This window comes from Trichosurus vulpecula, chromosome 9 (genome assembly GCF_011100635.1).
Source record: "Trichosurus vulpecula isolate mTriVul1 chromosome 9, mTriVul1.pri, whole genome shotgun sequence".
NCBI lineage: Eukaryota > Metazoa > Chordata > Mammalia > Diprotodontia > Phalangeridae > Trichosurus > Trichosurus vulpecula.
Window position 1 is genome coordinate 129,627,028 of NC_050581.1, and position 22,566 is coordinate 129,649,593.

At 36.1% G+C, this 22,566-nt stretch overlaps 1 protein-coding gene across 1 annotated transcript in view; it reads left to right on the plus strand.

The window, feature by feature from the left end:
* Positions 1-22,566, plus strand: part of ABCA13 (ATP binding cassette subfamily A member 13) — a 519,839-nt gene that overhangs the window by 384,016 nt on the left and 113,257 nt on the right. Inside the window, exons 57-59 of the mRNA XM_036739641.1 lie at positions 732-888; positions 11,461-11,714; positions 19,448-19,640. Of these exons, the coding sequence (XP_036595536.1) occupies positions 732-888; positions 11,461-11,714; positions 19,448-19,640 (604 nt within the window). The remainder of the gene's footprint in view (positions 1-731; positions 889-11,460; positions 11,715-19,447; positions 19,641-22,566) is intronic.

The window sequence follows — 22,566 nt, forward strand, 5'->3', positions numbered from 1 at the left end:
TTAGGGAAATGGCAATGCTTTCAAAGTTAAAGTCACCGACTCCTCAGGTGGCATTCTGAAGGAGTATAGTTCTAAATGTCAGATCCCTGTAACTGGCTGAAATGGTTCTGAAAAATCAAGAAACTGAGTGGAAAAGCCAAATGAAGTCAGGACTTCAGATCCTTGGATCATCCAGGAATTTATTATTATTTTAAAATCTATTTCAGGGACTTATTGAACACTTTCCTAGCTTGTGATAGGGAAAATTTTCCAGAGAATAGCATGACTAGATTTTGGCACGTGTATTTTTAACCCCCCTTCATGTTGTCCTGTCTATAAAATTTGGACTTCAGGGAATCTGTGGGTAATGTTAGAAATGCAGCTTATAATATTCTGTCATGTGAATAGTATTTTATATATGTACCTATGTATGTTTATAAATAATATATAAGGAGACAACATATTATAATGGATAGAAGGTGATTTTCGAGTCAAAAAGACCTGGGTTCCAGTCCTGCCTCTGACACGTGTTGTTTCTCCATGTCCAGGTCACTTAACTCTCTCTGCCCCACTAAAATGTAAGTCCTTGATGAAGCTGCTGATCTCTGTTAGTAGAAGTTATTTACAATCTGAGAATTTCTTATGTCAATGGAACCACAGATCTAATTTACATATAGATTAGTTATAAATGTTATAATAGAACTGTAGTAATTGTCAAATAACTCTATATTCTTTTCCATTTTCTTTTGTAGTTATGCAACTCTACCATGGATGTATCTTCTATCCCGAATCTTTTCCAGTTCTGATGTGGCTTTCATCTCTTACATCTCTTTAAACTTTATCTTTGGCCTTTGCACTATGTTAATGACAATAATGCCGAGATTACTTGCTGTGGTCTCCAAAGAACAGGTTAGTGAACCTACTTCTCCCAAGGGTTCGACAAAGCCAGATTAATTTCTGGAGTAAATGTTAATAGAATACTGGCTCTGAAACCACAAAACCTGGAAAGATGCATTGAGTTTCCTTTTGGAAAGTAGTGCTATCTTAAGAGATGGGGTACTTCAAACCTGAACAATTTTCATGGAGATATGTCTGATTTTAACTTAGTTAGATGAAGAGTTGGGGGAGAGTCAGGATGGCATAAATATGCTTTGGAATATTTAGAAAACATAGACAGATAGGAATAGTATCGCCTTTGATGCAGATGCTTTAACAGCATGATGCGTATGGGCAGTACTTGCCCAAAGCCCCAGGCATTCCAGGGGGCCAGAGTTCATACATTTATAGGATTTTTTGAGATGGACTTAATTTTTCTCTGTACTCTTGTTAAGGGCTTTGTGGCATAGTTTCTGAAGGGATGCATTAAAATAAAATTCCTTTGTTAGTGGCCACCTAGGTGGCCAGCAGCTGGGGAGCTTCCTCTGCAAGAGAATGAGCTTTGTTCACTGCCCTCGGCCAACTCCCTTAATTGATTATCATGCACAGGCCTTTAGACCAGGCGCACTCCAGATTGATTCTCACCAGGGTTGGAGGGAAAGAAAGGCAACTTAGTAGAAAACACCAAAACAACATGCTCATGCTTTAGCAATTTTATTATCTTTGAGGCTGGGACTCTGCATCTTTTCTTTTGCTTGATTTGTTCAATTCTTGTGAATCTTTTGATTCTTTAGGGGATACTTTTGTGTAAAAAATTATTGAGCCTGGAATTAGAAAACCTGAGTTTGAAACTTGACTTCCTTCCCTACTAGTCACCTAAGAAAACAATTAACATCTACCTTCTTGGGCTTTAGCTTTTTCACCTATAAAACAGGAACTGGAGAGTTACTGGACCTGGGATTTGATAGGAGTAGGGAACTCACTGAAGAAGCTTGAAGAAGCACTCTCTACCAATATAAGTTACTACATTGTCTGTAACTTACAGTCTTAGAATTGTCTAGGCGTGGCTAGCTGGCACAGTGGATAGGGGCTGGGCCTTTAGTCAAGGGGACCAAAATTCAAATCCTGCCTTAGACATTTGGTGGCTACATGACACTGGGTAAGTCATTAAACCTGTCTTAAGTTCCTCATCTGTAAAATGGGTGGGTGGAGGGACTAACAACTTCTTCACAGGGTTTGCTGTGAGGATAAAATGGCCTATTTGCAAAGCAGTTTGTAAACCTTAAATCTCCCTGCAAATGTTAGGTATTGTCATCACCATCACTATGATTATTGTTATTGGTATCTAGAGCAGTGCTATAAATTTTGAAAAAGAAACAGGGGTCACTAATCCATGCATAAGGATTGCTGTGAGACACCTATTAAACAGTTTTAATATGTAATGTTAATTCTGCTTTGTTGTATTTTCATTTATTCAGTTAAATATTTCCCAATTACATTTTAATCTGGCTTGGGAACCGCTGCTCACCTCTAAGTCTGAGGGCTGCGGTCTAGAACACTGGAAGTGTGAATTACTTTCCCAGGGTTCTATAGAAAGTATTGTGTCAGAAACAGGGCTCAAACCCACGCCATTGTGTCCAGCATTTTACCCCTCATTCCACACTTCCCCTCTACCTGTAAAATGGAGTTAATATTTTTTACTAGTTGCTACATAGGCTTGCTGTGAGGCTCGACTGAGATATATGTGAAATTGTTTTTAAACAATTATTGTTAGTACTATAAACTGACAAATGCTTCCATCAGGGGTTGTGCAGAGTGAGGGAGATTGCCCAGTGACAAGAGAGGGGAAGAGTAGTTGAATTCTGAACAGACTTTCTCTTCTCACAAGATAGAAAATGGTAGTTGGATGAGTTCAGGTACATTGTGAGTTAACTAGACCAGAATAAGCGGAACTGAGAATCTAACCACCATTTATAGTGCTGCTTCTGTGGCAAATGTGCCCCGGGCGAGCCAACTTACAAATGGACAGTTTGAAGGACAACCCATTGCTGAGTTAAGGGCATGGATATAAATCAAACAGTACCCTATGTGTATAATTTAGACTCAGCACTGCCTTTTTATTCTTTACTTTGTTGCGAGCCATAAGGTAGCAATGCCTGTAGATAGTGTCCCCTTTGAGCTTTCAAGAGTTGGTATCAATCAGGATACCAACTTTCTTTTGGAACAAAACCTTCCTGCTCTGATATTGTCTCTCTGGAGTCACACCCATTTCCTTTTAACTTCCTTCTGGAGTTAAGACATTACCTGATACTGCTAGGTTCCCTATTTTCTCACCGAACTTTCTGATTACATTTTCTTTTAACGTGAAAACCTGGGGTGAGTCATTGTTTCAGCTGATTGCAAATAGCTACTTGAGCTGGAGCTCAAGAATAACTCCACCTGGAGACTTTTTGATAGAGAGCACCTTTTACCTTTTAGATACAAAACTGACCCTTTAAAATTAACAAAACATCTGTCTTCATGCTTTGTATGATCTCTAAATATTTATAGCCTTTTGTCCATCTGGTTCTTTCTTTGTTAGAGTGCCTTAAAATGTAGTAGTCATAGTAGAAGAAGTAGTAGTAGTAAGTAGTAGTAATAGATAGCATTTCTCTAGAGTGGAAAGTCTCACTGATGAGAGACTCATTATCACAAGTTGATTACTGATTGATAGATATTTTTCACTTACGCAACTTATTTTTAAAAACTGTTTGCTCGGCTATAAAGGGGTAAAGATTTTTATCAGTAGAAGTGTGCATCTATATGTATTTTCACTGATGAAATCAGAGGTTCTTGAAGCATTGAGCACGGGCATATATACACAGAGGCATATCATAAACCAATAGTACTTATATGATTATTCTCTAGGTAATACTTAGCCAAGTGCCCAAAGTCTTAAAACATATAACTCAACTACAGTGCCAACTTAGCATGTAAAATAGTTGACAATTATAACAATTGACAGTGGGACTCAAATAATTTTTACAATGGAATTAACAAGTCCCTACTAATAATGAATATTTCACAGTGAAATAAGGACTCAGTTATAAACTTTGATTGTACCTATTCTAGTTGCTATAGGTCATGGCTAATTTGATTCTGCCTTGAGTGTTTGTGGAAAAAATGCTATCTCAAACATCATATATCACTATTCAGACCGCTAATAAGCAATTGTAGTAGAGTAATAAAGATCCCTAACCATTTTCATTGATTTGTATAATTTTGTAAGTTTTATTTTCCAATAATAGTTATATTATTTTTGTCTCTTTAATTTTAGTTGTACATTGCACATCCCACAAACAGGATGATTCATGTGAAAACCCATAGTAACAAATATTTCCACCATTTACAAAAAAGGAATGGTGTTTAGCTTCAACAGTATTGACAAGGTTTACTGTACCTCTTTTGAACATGAACAAAGGCTATTATTTTAATCACTTCTCTCCCACTAATTACACTCCCTGGATAATTGCAAGTCTATTCTTCTATATTTAAGTTCTGGCATATGCAGTGCAGTGAATCATATATTATACCGATTTACTATAAGAGAAACCTTTTAAAAAAATTTGGAGTGATCATTAAGCAAAATCAAGGAAGAATGGGAATAAAATGTATGGTTATAACTCTCATTCAGATTGTATAGTGTTTGTATGGCTGTGAATGATGCTTTCCTGAGAGCTCGAAATGATCTTAGGGTTTTTTTTCCACTTTTACCTTGCTTGTATTGAGTTAACTCCAAATGTTATTGATGAAATTCTAGACTGGCTTGCTGACTTATTTAATATCTCCTTTTCTGATCCTTTAGTTTGCTCCCCTTACTCCTTCACATTCTACATGGAAACATTCCCTAAGTCTCTTCTCTTAGCTCCCTTATCCCCGCCCCCCCCCCCATAACATGCTTCCCCTTGGTGATCTCTCCTCTCAGGGTTCCAACTATTATCTCCATGGCATTGATTCCTGAATCTCCATTTCCAGCTCTGACATCTTTTCCAAGTTCCAGCCTGACAGTCCCAGATACCTACTAGATATCTCCAGTTGTATGTTCTTCCAGCACCTTGTCAAGTTCAACAGGTCTAAAATAAAACTCAAAATCTCTTTGCCCTAAATTTGTTCTTCTAGAGGACTACTTTTAAAATGCCTATTTTTTTAAACATTTTTTAAAAATTGATTTTCAAATTCTCTGCTCCTCCTTATTCCTGAGGAGAGCAACTTGTAGGTTATACATGTGCAATCATGCAAAATATATTTGCATATTAGTCATGTTGTAAAAGAAAAAAAACCCAAGAAAGATAAAAAAGTAAAAAAAATATGCTTCTATCTACATTCAGACTCTATCAGTTTTTTGTTCTGGAAGTGGATAGCATTTTTCATTGTGAATCCTTCAAAATTGTCTTAGATCATTGTATTGCTGCGAATAACTAAGTCATTCACAGCTGATCCTTATACAATATTGCTGTTACTGTGTACAATGTTCTTATGGTTCTGCTCTCTTCTTTTTGCATCAGTTCATGTAAGTTTTCTGGATTTTTCGGAAATTGTTCTGCTCATTGGTCCTTTTTGAGAATGAAGGACAAAAAACAACAATCTGTTCATTATTTCTTATAGTACAGTAGTATTCCATCACAATCTTATACCACATCTTGTTCAGCTATTCTTCAATTGATGGGCACTTTCCAATTCTTTGTCACCACAAAAAGAGCTGCTATAAGAATTTCTGTACATATAAGTCCTTTCCTTTTTCCTTCTTTCCTTCCTTCCTTCCTTCCTTCCTTCCTTCCTTCCTTCCTTCCTTCCTTCCTTCCTTCCTTCCATGCAACCATCCATGCATCCATCACCCTGGGTTATAGATATAGTAGAGCTATTGATGGGTCAAAGGGTGTGAGCAGCTTTATAGCCTTTTGGACATAGTTTCGAATTGCTCTCCAGAATAGTTGGATCAATTCACAACTCCACCAACAGTGTATTAGTGTCCCAATTTTTCCATGTCCCCTCCAGTATTTATTATTCCCTTTTCCTTCATGTTACCCCATCTGATAGATGTGAGGTGGTACCTCAGAGTTAATTTAATTTGCTTTTCTCTAATCAACAGTGATTTAAAACATTTTTCATATCACTATAGATAACTTTGATTTCTTTATCTGAAAATTGCCCATTTATATCCTTTGATCATTTTTTAGTTAGAAACTGACTTTTATCCTTATATATTTGACTCAACACATATTTGAGAAATGAGGCCCCTTTCAGAGAAACTAGCTGTAAAATTCTCTCTCCTCTCCCCAGTTTTATGTTTTCTTTCTAATCTTGGTTGCATTGGTTCTGTTTGTGCAAAACCTTTTTAATTTAATGCAATCGAAATTATCCATTTTGCATCCTGCATTTCTTGTTTGTCGTAAATTCTTCATTATCCATAGATCTGACAGGTAAACTATTCCATAGTGCCCTGATTTATTTGTGATGACTACATTATTTATCCTTTTTGACCTTACATTGGTATATGTTGTGAGATGTTGGTCTGTACCTAGCTGAACTGCTTTCTACTTTTCCCAGCAGTTTTTGTTGAATAGAGAGTTCTTGTCCCCAAAGCTTGGATGTAGGTTACTATGGCCATTGACTACTGTGTATTGTACCTAGTCTATCCCACTGATCTACCACTCTATTTCTTAGCCAGTACCAGATTGTTTTGATAATTACAACCTTGTAGTACAGTTTGAGATCTGGTATGGCTAACCCAGCTTCCTTTACACTTTTTTCATTGATTTCCTTGATATTTTTGACCTTTTGTTCTTCTACATAAATTTTATTTTTTTTTAGCTCTATAAAATAATTTTTGGTAATTTGATTTGTATGGCACTGATTAAGTAAATTGATTTAGGTAGAATTGTCATTTTTATTATATCGACTTGGCCTATACATGAGCAATTAATATTTTTTTTCCAGTTGTGTAGGTTAGACTTTAATTGTGTGAAAAGTGTTTTGTAATTGTATTCATATAATTATTGGGTTTGTTGTGACAAATAAACTCCTAAGCACTTTTTAATTGTCTACAGTTATTTTTGGAGTGTCTAGGTGGTTCAGTGGATAGAGCACTGGGCTTGGAGTTAGGAATACTCCTCTTCCTGAGTTCCAATCCCACCTCAGACACTAATTAGCTGTGTGACCCTGGGCAAGTCACTATTTGCCTTAGTTTCCTCATCTCTAAATGAGCTGGAGAAGGAAATGGTAAACCACTCTAGTAGTTTTGCTAAGAAAACCCCAAAGTACAGTCATGAAGAGTTGACCTGACTGGAAATGACTGAAAATAGTTACCTTAAGTGGAATTTATTTTTCTGTCTCTTGCTGCTGGATCTTATTGGTAATATATAGAAATCCTGATGATTTATGTGTTTGTTTTATATCTTGCAACTTTGCTAAAGTTGTTAATTATTTCAACTGGTTTTTAAATTGATTCTCCAAGATTCTTCAAGTATACCATCAAATCATCTGCAAAGAGTGATAGTTTTGTTTCCTCCTTGCCTGATCTAATTCCTCCCATTTCTTTTTCTTCTCTTACTTCTATAGCTAGCATTTCTAGTACAATATTGAATAATAGTGGTGATAATGGGCATCCTTGCTTCACCTCAATCTTATGGGGAAGGCTTCTCACTTATCCCTGTTAGAGATAATGCTTGCTGATGGTTTTAGATAGATACTATTTATCATTTTAAGTAAAGCTCCATTTATTCCTTTGCTTTGTAGTGTTTTTTAAAATAGGAATGAGTGTTGCATTTTGTTAAAGCCTTTTCTGCATCTATTGAGATAATCATGTGACTTGTTGTTTTTGTTATTGATGTAGTCAATTATGCTTTTAGTATTGAGCTAGCCCTACATTCCAACCTGGAAATAATATTTGATCTTTATGATGTATTGCTGTAATATATTGGAAAATCATGGCAAAATTTGGTTGCCCAGAGAAGTTCACTACTATCATACATCAGTTTCATGGTGGCATGCTTGCATAGGTTCTGGATGATGGACGGTATTCTCGTGCTTTCCTGATCACCAGTGGTGTGAAGCAGGCCTATGTGCTTGCTCCCAGGCTTTTTAGTGTGATATTTTTAGCTATGTTGGATGCCTTTAAGGAAGACAAAAATGGCATCAAGGTCAGCTACTGCACTGAAGGTAAAAGTCTACAAGCTAAGACCAAAGTATAGCGGAGTTTGTGCATGATGTTTTGTTCACAGATGATTGTGCATGCATTGTAGCCTCTGAGGCTGAGATGCAACGAAGTATGGATTAATTCTCAGCGGCTCGTGCTAATTTTGACCTACTACTTAACACTAAGAAAATAGAAGTTCTCTACCGGCCAGCACCACACCATTCGAATGTGGAACAATTCATTACAGCAAATGGAGAAATGTTGAATCCTGTGGATAAGTGCACTTACCTTGGCTTACTTTCCAGGGCTGTACATAGAGATGATGAAGTTGATGAACACATTACCAGAGCTGGTTCAGTGTTTGAAAGGTTCTGAAGAAAAGTGTGTGAGAAAAGAGGTATAAGGCTACCTGACAAATTGAAAGTCTGTGGAGCCATTGTACTGACCTCATCATCGTTTCCCTGAGAAACCTGGACAGTCTACCAGCATCATGCTAGGAAATTGAATTGCTTCCATTCGAATTGTCTTAGGAAGATTCTGAAGATCATCTGTCAAGATAAGGTACTGAACACTGAGGTTTTTTCTGGAGCTAAACTGCCTAGCATTCAAGTTACTGCAGAGAGTGCAACTCCAATGGGCTGGCCATGTTGTTGGAATGCCAAACATATGTTTGCCTAAAAGCCTGTTTTATGGAGAATTCACACAAGGTAAGTGCTTACACAGAGGTCTGAAGAAGAACTTCAAGGACACTCTCAAGGCCTCTCTGAAGAACTTTGGAATCGACTGAGAGACATGGGAGACACTGACACAGGACTGATCAGCATGTCATGCCTGGATCAAAGAAGGCATTGTACCCTATAAGTAAAGCATAATTGAAGTAGTTCAAATAATCTGAGATGCACAAATTTGGAGACATCTCTACTTCAAATATTCATTTGGACGATTTGTAGCCAACGTGTGGTAAAGCCTTCCAAGCTTGTATTGGCCTGATCAGCCACAGTCAGACACACTGTACCTTGACTACAACATAGTGTCTCTGAGAATGAAGGACAACAACCAACTATTTATCATTTTAAGGAAAGCTCCATTTATTTCTATACTTTCTGGTGTTGTTAATAGGAATGAGTGTTGTATTTTGTCAAAAGATTTTCCTGCATTTGTGAGATGGTCATATGACTTTTGTTACTTTTTGTTACTGATATGGTTAATTATGCTGATAATTTTACTAATATTGAGGCGGCCCTGTATTCCCATTGGGTCATAATATAGGATCTTTGTGATATATGGCGGCAATCTCCTTGCTAGTATTTTTAAAACTGTTTTTTCATTTTAAACTTAAGTACACAAGAAAAGGAAAAGAAACATACTATAAATTTAGATACTAAATTAGTAAAGAAAAAAAAAGCATTTCCATGTGTACAACAGCATGTAAGATAGGATTCAAAATATAAAGCAATAAATTTCCATTTCAAGAAAGCCTATATAATAAATACGTGAGCTGTCCATCTTTTCTTTGCTTCCTTGTAAGTTTTCTTTTGTTATGGCTATGCACTTTTTACTTTTTTCTTTTTTTCTCTCTTCATCCCTTCCTTCCCCAAGAAGGCTACACTTAAGCATGGAGTTACACACATGCACATACATACACATACACACACATATATACACACATACATATATATACCTATATACATACACTTATGTACATATGCTTGTATATCTATAATCATATAAGACCATACTATACTTCTGTATCCTCTATTTCTCTGAGGGTGAAATGTGTCTTCCTTCATAAGTCAAAGTCTTTCCATATTTTTCTAAGTTTACCAATTCATCATATTCTATACCACAGCAATGGTCCAACCTTATACTGTCTAGTTATTTTAAATAGTTTAAAACAATATTGATTAATATGGATGACATATAGTATAGTTTCCCTATTTTTCTCTTTTGATTAAATCTATTTTAGCTTTGACTTTGTCTAAGATCATGATTTCTACCCCTGCTTTTTTCCGTAATAAATTCTACTCCTGATCTTTATTTTGTTTGTATCTTTTATTTCTTATACCTCGTGACTCCTCTACTTTACTTCTACCTACTACTTTGTCCTCCTATTACTTAACCTACTCCCCCCCCACTCCAAAGATCTCTTCCTTACCATCCTCCACACCCTTTCCCCTTCCTCTCTTTTTTGTATCTCTAATTTAGAAGACTTTACAGCCACACATACACACACGCATTTCTCTCTTTATATCATCCTTGTTAATCTTCTATACCTCCCATTTTACACCCCCCTTATCCTATTCTCTCACTCTATTTCTTTATAAATTTCCAAGACTTTTATTCCCTTCTAAATGTATATATTGTTCTCTCTTTGACCCAGATCTGATGTGAGTAGCGTTCCCTCTAAAAATCACCCCTTTTTCCTTTGTCCTCTCCCTATCACTTAATCCTCATGAATGCTCTTATTTTGAAATAGATTTAATTATTAAAAGCTGACATTTAAATACTATGCAAATCAACAAATTGCTTTCCATACATTATATAACCTATTTTTTATAGTAAATCTACTACCATTTTACAGATGAGAGTACTATGATGCAGAATGATAATATAGCTAGAAAGTATCAGAAACACAATTTGAATTCAGCCCTTTCATCGCTCAAAATCCAGGGTTTTTTCCTCTATACCAGGGCTATCCAAAATGTCGTTGGAGGGCCGCATGCAGCCCACAGTGCGATTTCATGAAGCCCACCTGCGGGTTTTAATTTTCATAAGCGAAAAAATAAAATAATAATTTTCATGGAATATGTATTAGATTTTTAAATTCCATCACTAATAATCTCATTGATGTTCAGTTTCTTTGGTGTTTTTAAGCAGTATTATGGGTGGAACATATTGCATGGAATTTTCAATCGATCTGTGGCTTGCGTCCTGTCTGTATGATGCAGACTAGTCAGTATGCACCTACTTTTATACTGTTGTGTTGTCGCTTTGTTGTTGTATGTTTGCTTTCGTGCTTTGCGCCTTCGCCTGTCGTATTGATGACACACGTTCCCCCACTTTCTATTAGTGTACTGTATTTTTTATTCTGGGTGCAGCCCTCGAATAATTATTTTATTTTAATGCGGCCCTAAGATAACCTAAGGCTGGACAGCCCTGCTCTACACCATGCTTTCTTTTAAACAATTTCCAGTTTTTTGCTTCACAACATAGTGGAGCTACATGTTTCTTTTGTACAAGCAATATGCCTGTAACTCTTCTCTAAACCGTTACATTATGTTATGGTCTGGATCAGTTTGTCCTAGACAGATGGCCACAGTAAAACTGTTTCTGATTAGCAATAAGAGGTTTATGGAGGAAAGTAGCTATTTAGGGTAATGATTGTTCTTTGTGTAGGTATTTAATGATCTCCCTTTTCCTTTACCTTACAGAATTTGCAGGATATCTACAATGTCCTCAAATGGGTCTTTACCATTTTCCCTCAATTTTGCCTGGGCCAAGGTTTAATAGAACTCTGCTACAATCAGATTAAATTTGACCTAACCCACAACTTTGGCATTGATTCCTATGTGAGTCCTTTTGAAATGAATTTCTTGGGTTGGATCTTCGTGGCGATGGCCCTGCAGGGCACAGCTCTTCTTCTCTTGAGAATCCTGCTGCATTGGGACTTGCTTCAGAAACCAAGGTGTGTTTTCCTTTGAGTTTACTTTTCAAGGGGCCTATTCCTATTTCCTGGATCAGGAGAGGAGGATAACATTCTTCTGAAAGCTGAAAGATAAGAAATTATCTGAGCATTATTACATATAGCTCTAATGAGCTAAGGCTTTGCAATTTTATATTTTTATGTCAGTATAAGTCACCTAGTCTGGGAAAGACAACTTCAAAAGATAAAGTCTGAAACCTCTGAGATAATCTCGCTAATTATTTAATTGACTTTTAGTCTATTTCCTCCTTTGAAATACTTGAACTTGAACATTGGTTATACTTGTAGCATCTAAAATGAATTTAGTGGATGGCACATCAGATTATTTTCATTGTTTAGCGTTGCTGTAATCAACCTTTGGAGGCAGGAGTATTCACTAGAATTCAATCAACTGTACTTCATCTTTCAATTATTACTCTTTCTCTTAGCGAATACAGTGTTTCCTTTCTTTGCTGCATGAAAATACAAAGGAGGGTTTTGGAAGATATAAGGAAGAGCTAGCGTTTTTATAGGGTTTAAGGTTTGCAAAATGCTTCATATGTACTATCTAACACGATCCTCACAACAACCAAGATAATAGATATTAATAACAAAATCACTAGCATTCATATCTAGGATAGAAAGACAAAGATGCAACACTCCCTGTAATGTGTGTAACTAGAAAAGAAGGTGGTTATGTGTCAAGAAGGAAAGACTATGCATGGACTGTTTTAATGCTACACTAATACTCTTGACATAAAAAGAGCAGGATGAAGATCTCTTGCATTAGTTATTTATTCTCTTCTGAGCCTCAGTGGTTTCATCTGTCAGTTTACCATAGGATCATAGAATTTGAGAGTTAGAAGGAAATTAAGTGATTGTCTAATTCAACCTACACATGAAAGAATGACTACTATAATATGCCTGACCAATGGGCATTTAGCCTTTACTTGAAAGTCCTCCAAAGAAGGGGGGTGGTGGTGCACTAGCTCTTGAGGCAACTGATTCCACTTTGGAAAAGTCCAATTGTCAGGAATTTTTCCAGACATTAATCCCAAATGTGCCTACTTAAATCTTCCACCATTTGTTCTAGTTCTTAGCACCGGCACCAACTAGAACAAGTCTAATGCCTCCCCTATATGATAGTCTTTCAAACACCTGAAGTCAGCATCATGTCTCCCCTGAACCGTCCCTTCTCCAGACTAAACATGTCCAGGTCTTTCACGTGGTCCTTGTATGACAAAGCTTTAAGGCCCTTCAATGTCTGAGTTGCCCTCTTCTAGACGTTTTCCATCTTATCAATACCTTTCTTATATTATGGTGCTGAGAACTGGATACAGTACTCTAGTCAAGGTCTAACAAGGACAGTGTACAGTGGGTCTATCAACTCCCCATTCTTAGAAGTTTTGCCCCTTTTAATGTAACCTACAAACACATTAGCTTTTTTGCCTGTCTAGGTTATCTCTGAAGTGTCTAATCCTTTGATCTTGAAGGCTTTCTGGGGAAATGGAAGCAAAAACCACAAAGGATGCCTAAGAAGGTGCTGAAAAGGTTGTGATTTGTATGGGTGGAATACTATATGAGATAATATTTCTAAGATGTCAAAATCGCAGTCAACTAGGTTGTCTCTCCCATACCCACCCCATCTTTCAGCAGTCATGTGACAAGTCAGAGGATCTCTGAAACTAAGTGATTTCTGTCATTGGTAATCTGTTGAAAAACCCTGAGCCTAGTTAAAGCACATAACTACAACTTTAGTGGAAGTGAGATTTTGCTGTTGTGAGAAAATAGTCTCTTTGAGGAGAACCCCAGACTAAGAGTTCCTCTGATTTCCTCCTTTTTATGGTGTTATCAGCATAAATTTGAGGCTTTTAACAAGCCTGTGAGCTGTCTCTTGGCATCATGGTAGGATATAGCAAGGTAGTCTTGGATTGAGGAGGACCTGAGTATAAATTCCCGCTTTGGTACTTACTGACTAAACAACCATAGACAGTCATCTAAATCCTATGCTAAGAGCCCCGGGCAGCTCTAAATCTCTAAGTTACAAATGGGTTGGGCTCTGCATGGGTGCTCCATCAATGGAATGACAAACTCATGATGTATTGCAATATTAGCATAAATAAAAATTGAAACAATACAAATTTTGTTTAGTAATAATATTTAAATATTTACCAGGCATTATATAATATAGAATATACACACTGACCCAGTGCAAGTTAACCAAGATTAGTCCTAATGACTACTATGCATAATTAAGTTCATTTGAGAAGACAGAAGTCTATAACTAAGAATTTAATTTATAGAAGATATAAGTTCTAATAACTTATTTTACCCTCTTTAATCAATTAAAAAAGGATTCAACGAATGCTTACTGTTTACATGACCCTATAGTACTTTTGAAAGTAGATAGAGGAGTTTGAATGGGCTTAACTTAAAAGCAGAAGTTTCTGAAGGTTTAACGTGGATGGGGCTGAATGAGTTTATGTGTCTCATTCCCACCCTAATTAGCTGAAATAGAGTTGATACCTATGTACCTACTGTCTACTTAAGATCTTCAGGGATTAATTAGGTGTAATGTAGGAGTTCCACATATTTTTGCAGAAAAAAACAGAAATAGCGGCTTTAATGATTAAAAAAAATGTGATTGTTCCAAGTCAGTTAAGGCTAATGACTTCTAGGGCTCAATAATAGAGAGAGTGGAGGAGGCATTGTCTTCCTATGTACATGGGCATTTTTGATGATGGAACGGGGGAACTGCTAACCAAGGATGAACCTGAGCTATTAGGAGAGGATCATTGTCAGATTAGCTGGGAGTTAAGTTTTTTTCCCATAACTTTTAAATACCATCTGGCAAGACAGAGGGGTTGCAATATGCATTGGTTGAGGGAATACCCATACTGAGTCAAGCACAAACCTTTTATGTTTTTAACTGCTAAAGCAGTTTTAATAGGGGAAAAATAAAGTTTAATAAGGTCCAGACTCTTCCCCTGAGGAAGTGAAAGAAAATGGAGACAGACAAAATGTCCAAGATGTCCTCTGCTTGCTACTTTCATCTTTTTGACAAATAGCTAACCATAGCATATTTAGATAAAAGTCAGCACAAGGAAAGGAAGAATTAGAATTTATGATACATAATGTTGCCAATTAGATCATCTGGAAAGAATCTGGAACAGGAAAATGGTGAATTTTTAGGATTTCCTCTAGCTGCTCTACCATCTTGCCGCAATTGCTAGGAACGAAAAGGTCATGAAGTTACTAGAGAAAGAAATAGCAATGCCTGATGAAAGTGTTGAGACCTGCAGTCAGATATTTTTGTGTGTATCAATTAGAAGCCATTAGAGCTATGTGAAAACTGATGTAAAAGGGGTCAATATACTTTGAAGAATTATGGACACATATTACTTAGGAAGGATATATTACACTATGGAAGGTCACAAGGAGAAGGCAGCAAATAACTTGGGTAAGGTAAGATGATAGAAGCTTAAACATATATTTGAAGGCATTTTCTTCACAATAACCCTATGACATGGGTAGCAGAAGGAGAATTATCCCTGTTTTACAACTGGGGAAAATGAAGATGAGAGGTGTTGTCTCCTGTCTGTTGTTATATAGCTAATAAGATCTGAGGCAGGATTGAAATTTAGCTTTACCTTCCTCCAAGTTCAAATCTCTATCTACTGTGCCATAATACTTCTGCAAGATGAGCCTTTAGGTGATCGTCATTTAGAGAGAAAAAAGGGGTGGATTGGCAGAATATTGTAGAGAAAGAAATGGTCCAGTACAGAAGAATGAGAATTAGAAAAGGAGCTATAGAATGTATCATCTGGAAATTCTTATGAGGAAGCTGGTGCATTCTTTTCTTTTTTATGATCCTGCGCATGCTAAAAAGACTACAAAGTCATACAAAATGCAATTTGTTAATACAAGAGATTTTGAAAAGTATAAATTAATTTAAAACAAATTGATTGAAACTGAAGCGAAATGAAACTATGTAAAGGATGTCCAAAAATCTTAACCAAGTTTTAAGTGTATTAAAGCTCCTTCAAAACAAACAAATGAACAAACCAACAAAATCAAACCAAACCTAAAGTGCACCAAGCTTTTTGGGACACCCAGTGCATCTATGCCACAAATATCAATAACCATATCTACATCTACAATCTCTATCTACAGAAAAATATATCCATGTACAATTAATATGAATAGAACTTTACAACCTACTTAAATAACTGTAGAGGTTCCATTTTATAGTGAGTAATAGCCCTTGACTTGGAGTTAGGAAGATCTAAGTTAGAATGTTGGTTGACACAGATGCTTAATAGTTGTGTAACCTGTACAAACCATTTAACCTATCTGGGACTTGGTTTATACACATGTAAAATTAGAGGCTTGGACTTAGTGACCTTTAAGGTCCCTTCTGGCTGTGAATCTTTGATCTATAGATCCATGATCTATAATAAAAGCACCTTTTTTTTTTGGACTGAATTTTTTTTTTTATTTTTAGTTTACAACAGACAGTTCTACGTAATTTTGAGTTCCAGATTTTCTCCCCTCCCTCCCTCCTCCCTCCCCAAGATGGCGTGGAATCTCATATAACTACCACGTATAACTTCGTATTGAATTAATTTATACACTAGTCAAGTTGCGGAGAAGAATTATGACCAATGGAATGAATCATGAGGAAGAAGAAACAGAACCAAAAAAAACCCCAAAAACAAAAAGAGAAGAGAAAAAGGCGAGCATGAAGTGTGCCTCAATCTGCATTCAAACTTCATAGTTCTTTCTCTGGATGTAGATAGCATTCTCCATCGTGAGTCCTTTGGAGTTGTCCTTGCACCTTATGTTGCTGAGAAGAGCGAAGTCTGTCAGGGTTGGTCCTCACGGAATCCATATATCTGTGGTTGTATACAATGTTCTGGCTCTGCTCCGCTCACTCAGCATTATGTCGTGTAGGTTTTTCCAGGTTGTTATGAAGTCCGTATCATCCCCATTTCTTATGGCACAATAGTATTCCATTACCTTCATATACCACAGCTTGTTCAGCCATTCCCCAATTGATGGGCATCCCTTTGATTTCCAATTCTTGGCTACCACAAAAAGAGCTGCTATAAATATTTTTGTACATATGGGTCCTTTTCCTGCTTGTGTGGTTTCTTTGGGATACAACCCTAGAAGTGGTATTGCTGGTCAAAGGGTATGAACATTCCTGTGGCCCTTTGGGCATAGTTCCAAATTACTCTCCAAAATGGCTGGATCATCTCACAACTCCACCAGCAATGTAACAGTGTTCCAATTTTCCCACATCCTCTCCAGCATTTATCATTTTCCTGTTTTGTTATTTTAGCCAATCTGACAGGAGAGAGGTGGTATCTAAGAGTTGTTTTGATTTGCATTTTCTCTAATCAGTAGTGATTTAGAGCATTTTTTCATATGCCTATAGATAGCTTTAATTTCTTCCTCTGAAAACTGCCTGTTCATATCCTTTGACCATTTCTCAATTGGGGAATGGCTTGTATTCCTATATATTTGACTCAGTTCCCTGTATATTTTAGAAATGAGGCCTTTATCAGAGATACTAGTTGTAAAGATTTTCTCCCAATTTTCTGCTTCCCTCCTAATTTTTGTTGCATTGGCTTTTTTTTTGTACAAAAACCTTTCAGTTTAACATAATCAAAATTATCCATTTTGCATTTTGTAATGCTCTCTATCTCTTGTTGGGTCATGAATTCTTTTCTTTTCCATAAATCTGATAAGTAAACTGTTCCTTGCTCTCCCAAATTGCTTATAGTGTCAGCCTTTACTCCTAAATCATGGACCCATTTTGACTTTATTTTGGTATATGGTGTAAGATATTGGTCTATGCCCAGTTTCTGCCCTACCATTTTCCAATTTTCCCAACATCTTTTGTGAAATAGTGAATTATTAGCCCAGAAGCTGGCCTCTTTAGGTTTATCAAAGAGTAGATTGCTAAACTTGTTGATTTCTCCTACTTGTGTACCTATCCTATTCCACTGATCCACACCCCTGTTTCTTAACCAGTACCAGGCAGTTTTGATGACTGCTGCTCTGTAGTACAGTTTAATATCTGGTATGGCTAGGCCACCTTCTCTAGCATTTCTTTTCATTAATACCCTAGATATTCTAGACCTCTTGTTTTTCCAGATGAATTTTGTTATAATTTTGTCCAGTTCAGTAAAATAATTTTTTGGTAGTTCAGTTGGTATGGCACTGAATAGATAGATTAATTTAGGTAAAATTGTCATTTTTATTATATTAGCTCGGCCTAACCATGAGCAACTGATATTTTTCCATTTATTTAGATCTGACTTTATTCGCGTGAAAAGTGTTTCATAGTTATGTTCATATAGGCCCTGGGTTTGTCTTGGCAAATAGACTCCCAAATATTTTATAATGTCTACAGTAACTTTGAATGGAATTTCTCTTTCTATCTCTTGCTGTTGGGCTTTGTCAGTAATGTATAGGAATGCTGAGGATTTATGTGGGTTTATTTTATATCCTGCAACTTTGCTAAAGTTGTTTATTATTTCAAGTAGTTTTTTACTTGATTCTCTAGGATTCTCTAAATAAATCATCATATCATCTGCAAAAAGTGATAATTTAGTTTCTTCTTTTCCTATTCGAATTCCTTCAATTTCTTTTTCTTCTCTTATTGCTAACAGCTAACGTTTCTAGTACCAAATTGAATAGTAGGGGTGATAATGGACATCCTTGTTTCACCCCTGATCTTATTGGGAATGCATCTAGCTTATCCCCATTACAAGTAATGCTTGTTGATGGTTTTAGGTAGATGCTATTTATAATTTTAAGGAAGGTTCCATTTATTCCTATGCTTTATAGTGTTTTTAATAGGAATGGGTGTTGTATTTTGTCAAAGGCTTTTTCTGCATCTATTGAGATGATCATATGGTTTCTGCTAGTTTTGTTGTTGATATGGTCAATTATGCTAATAGATTTCCTAATATTGAACCAGCCTTGCATTCCTGGAATAAATCCTACCTGGTCATAGTGTATCATTCTCGTGATGAGTTGCTGCAATATTTTTGCTAATATTTTATTTAAAATTTTTGCATCAATATTCATTAGAGAAATTGGTCTATAATATTCTTTCTCTGTTTTGACTCTACCTGGTTTGGGTATTAGTACCATATTTGTGTCATAAAAAGAATTTGGTGGGACTCCTTCACCTATTTTCCCAAATAGTCTACAAAGTATTGGAATTAATTGTTCTTTAAATGTTTGATAGAATTCACATGTAAAACAATCTGGCCCTGGAGATTTTTTCCTAGGGAGTTCATTGATGGCATGCTCAATTTCTTTTTCTGAGATGGGGTTATTTGGAATAAAAGCATCTTTTTTAGTTGAGTTTGCTCCTTAAGACAACATTATGAAGAATTTCTTTCACAGTTTTGATTTAGTACTCTAAAATGATTTAATAATTATTCATCCAATTGAAAAATAGCTTTAATCCAATGTCAGCTCATTCCAGTTCTAATTAGAAAGGTTAATGGAGTTTCTTTCATTTTAACAAATGAAGCTGGGGCTTTGCATGTCACCATTAGTTAGCATGGTGGTACAGCAAGGTTATGGAGCAATGGATTTTGTACAGAGGTTTGAAAAATGTTGTGCTGCTTGAAAAAAATTTTGCCCTTCATATCCCCCAGAATCTGTCCCCATAAATTGACCTTTTTGGATTCACCTTCACTTTTCATCTTCAGGAGTCACCCAGTCATTCTTGGTCTAGTCAATCCTTCTGAAGATATGGATGTCAAAGAGGAGCAAGTGAGAATTTGGACTGGAAGAACAAACAATGACGTTCTTGTGCTCCGGAACCTCCGGAAAAGTTACCAAGGTTTTGGCAAGAGGAGCACTGCTGTGAATGATATTAGCTTGGGAATACCAAGAGGAGAGGTAAACGGATTCTATTTCCAGCCTCATTAGGGGCCAAAAATTGTATAATCATAAACAATTGTTCATATTTTTTAAATAACATAATGTTATGTTCAGAGAGTTGGAAATCACACTCAAAGGGACCTTTCAATTTCAGTAGTTTTTAGGAAATGAATAGTAGTGGACTCAGAAAGTGGAGCTAGGGGCTATTTACACAGTGAATACATTTTCCAGGATTGATACTCTTCATTTTCCTTCATGGCTTGCTTTGGTTTTTAAAAATACATGTGACATTAGAGTCTTAATGATTGTTTGTTTAGGTTGTGAAACAGATTTTTTTTGATTGAGTAGGAATATTTTATGGATTAGATTAATTAAGGAAACAGCTTCCAACTCTTACTTGGAATTTAATACTCTTTAAGTGCCCAATTAAGTATATGTAGTCAAATGAGACCAGAAAGGTAAAGGAAATACATATACTATAACACTAACTGGGAGATGTTTTCATAAATATGATGCTAAATCTTGCTGAAATGTTTAATCAAAGCTGACAGAAGTAGCATAAATTGCTCCTGATTTGCTCTTAAATTGCAGATGTAAAGGAAAATCAGTTCTGAAAATAATTGCTCTTAACGACGGCTAAAAATGAAAATACCTTGCATTCATTTATATTCTCCCCAGGAATTCAAAGTACCAAATAGATATTATCCACCTAATAGCTACAACATGCTTGTGAAGTGGGAGGCAGACCTTATATTCAAAATGAGAAATTTAAAATATAAAAATTTAAGTGACTAACCTAATACGATGCAATGATCCAGGTATGTAGAGGAAAATCATCTAACAATGGAAGACAGAAGTGACAGTAAAGAGAATTCTATTCAACAAGTGTTGAATATGCCTACTGTATTTAAACCATTCTATTAAGCACTAGTATTAGAAAGGCCAAAAAAATTGATAAACCTTGCCCCTAGGAAGCTTACGTTCTTAAAAAGATCTTAGTTACTTCACAATTATCTTAGGGACCTACTTCCACTAGTGGTCAATTATATGGTTTCAACCATGTTGTTTTATCAATTTTTCTATTCCTTTATGAAAAAAAAGACAATATATTTGTACTTTTTCCTAATTGTAGTGGTATGAAGATTAAGCATAGGAGAAATGTTTGGAGTTAATTCATATAAAAATGCTATAAAAATAAAATGATGTATAATTCTAGCTCTGGACTTGCAGGATTCTAGAAGATATGGTACTTAAAGCTGTTCTATCCCTGCATTTTGCAGGAGAGGAAATTGAGGCCTAGAGGATAGAAATCATTTGCCAAAGTGTTATTTTCTAAGGAGTTTTACTATATTCTTTTTAAAAAAAGAACGTTTGCAAAATTATGTATTTATTGCCTACTGATCAATTAGTCAACCTACACTTATTGTCTGCCCTGTGCCAAACTCGATGTTAGGTTTCATGAGATGATAATAATGATAAAACCTCACAATATATTTGGGGAGATGGGACATAAATAAAAAGTATAAGGACTTCTGAGACATGATTAAGTGCCTAATGAGTGCCTAATAACAAAGAAGTTAATACTGTACAGTCAATTGAAAGAAGGCTGGAGTAGTCAGCCAAAGCTTTATGGGGATAGTTGAATTCAAGTTATCTCAAAGCATGGGCAGAGTTTGCAGAGTAGGAGGGAATAGAACAGAAGTCTGTGTCATCAAAAAAGGCCTTGTTTTTTGTGCTAGTCCAAGTGACTCTGATTGTAGGCAAAATAGCTTTTCCTATTCTTATATATTTGTTTATTCATTGACATTCCTTTATCCATCTATCTATTTATCTACTCAGTGACATTTATTTATTCATCTATGTATTTATTGATTTCTTTTTTCTATTTCTTTATCCAGTTATCTATTTATTGATTCATGTTTTGTTTGTTTATTTATGTGTAAATAGAGCTCAGGGCTAGGTGACTCAGTAGCCTATGCTCTCCTTTCCACCATCACTGCAGAAACTGAAGGGAAATACAAAAATCTGAGAGCCAGGGGCACATGGGTTTGGTCCACGAGTATGATCATTGGCAGTAGGGTGACTTACCAGGGAATGTTTGAAAGCTGTTTAACCCTGGTGAATTGAATTCAGTTGAATTCAGCTACTAGTTGTTGTCTTAGCAACTCCTCAATTATGTCTAGTTTCAGCTTCCTGGCAGCCATTTTTTATCAGTCCTTCCCAGTCTGAATGTTATTCTCCTTAGCAAAGAAAACAGAAGTACAAGAAGAGTTGAGTAGTTCTGCCTTCTGTCTGTTGTTCTTGATCATCTTCCTATCCAACCAGTGCAGCATTTCAATAGCTCTTATGATGATCTTTTAAAAATTTTTCCTTAGCATATATCATTGCCTCAACTCATTTGGAGTTTTGATGCCATATTTATGAGGTCGTCCAATTCCGTTAAACATACTTTTTAAAAAATATAAGGTACCTGATGGTACCTGATACTGATTATTGCCAGTATTCCTCTTCTGTGTCACAAATTCAAATTCTCCCTTAGGTTATATTCATATTTTTAACCATCATTTATTAAGCACCTACTATGTGACAATCACAGTTAAGTACTTTACACATGTCTCATTTGATCCTTAAGGCAACCTTGGGAGGTGGGTGCTATTCTGTTATCCCCATTTTACAGTCAGGTAAACTGAAGGTGAGATTAAGTGATTTGCCCAGGTCACAAAGTTAATATCTGAAGTGGGATTTGAATTCAGGTCTTCCTGACTTGAGGCCTAGTGCCACTGAACTGCCTCTTCTACTTTAACAACTAGTTCCTCCTTGTCAGTCATAATCTGATATTGAATAGCAACTTTTCCCTCTCTGGTATATCGTAGTGGCTTAATAAATGCTCATTGTTTGATCTCTTCAGGTTTTGAAAGATAAAATTGTCATTAAGAAAAGTAAA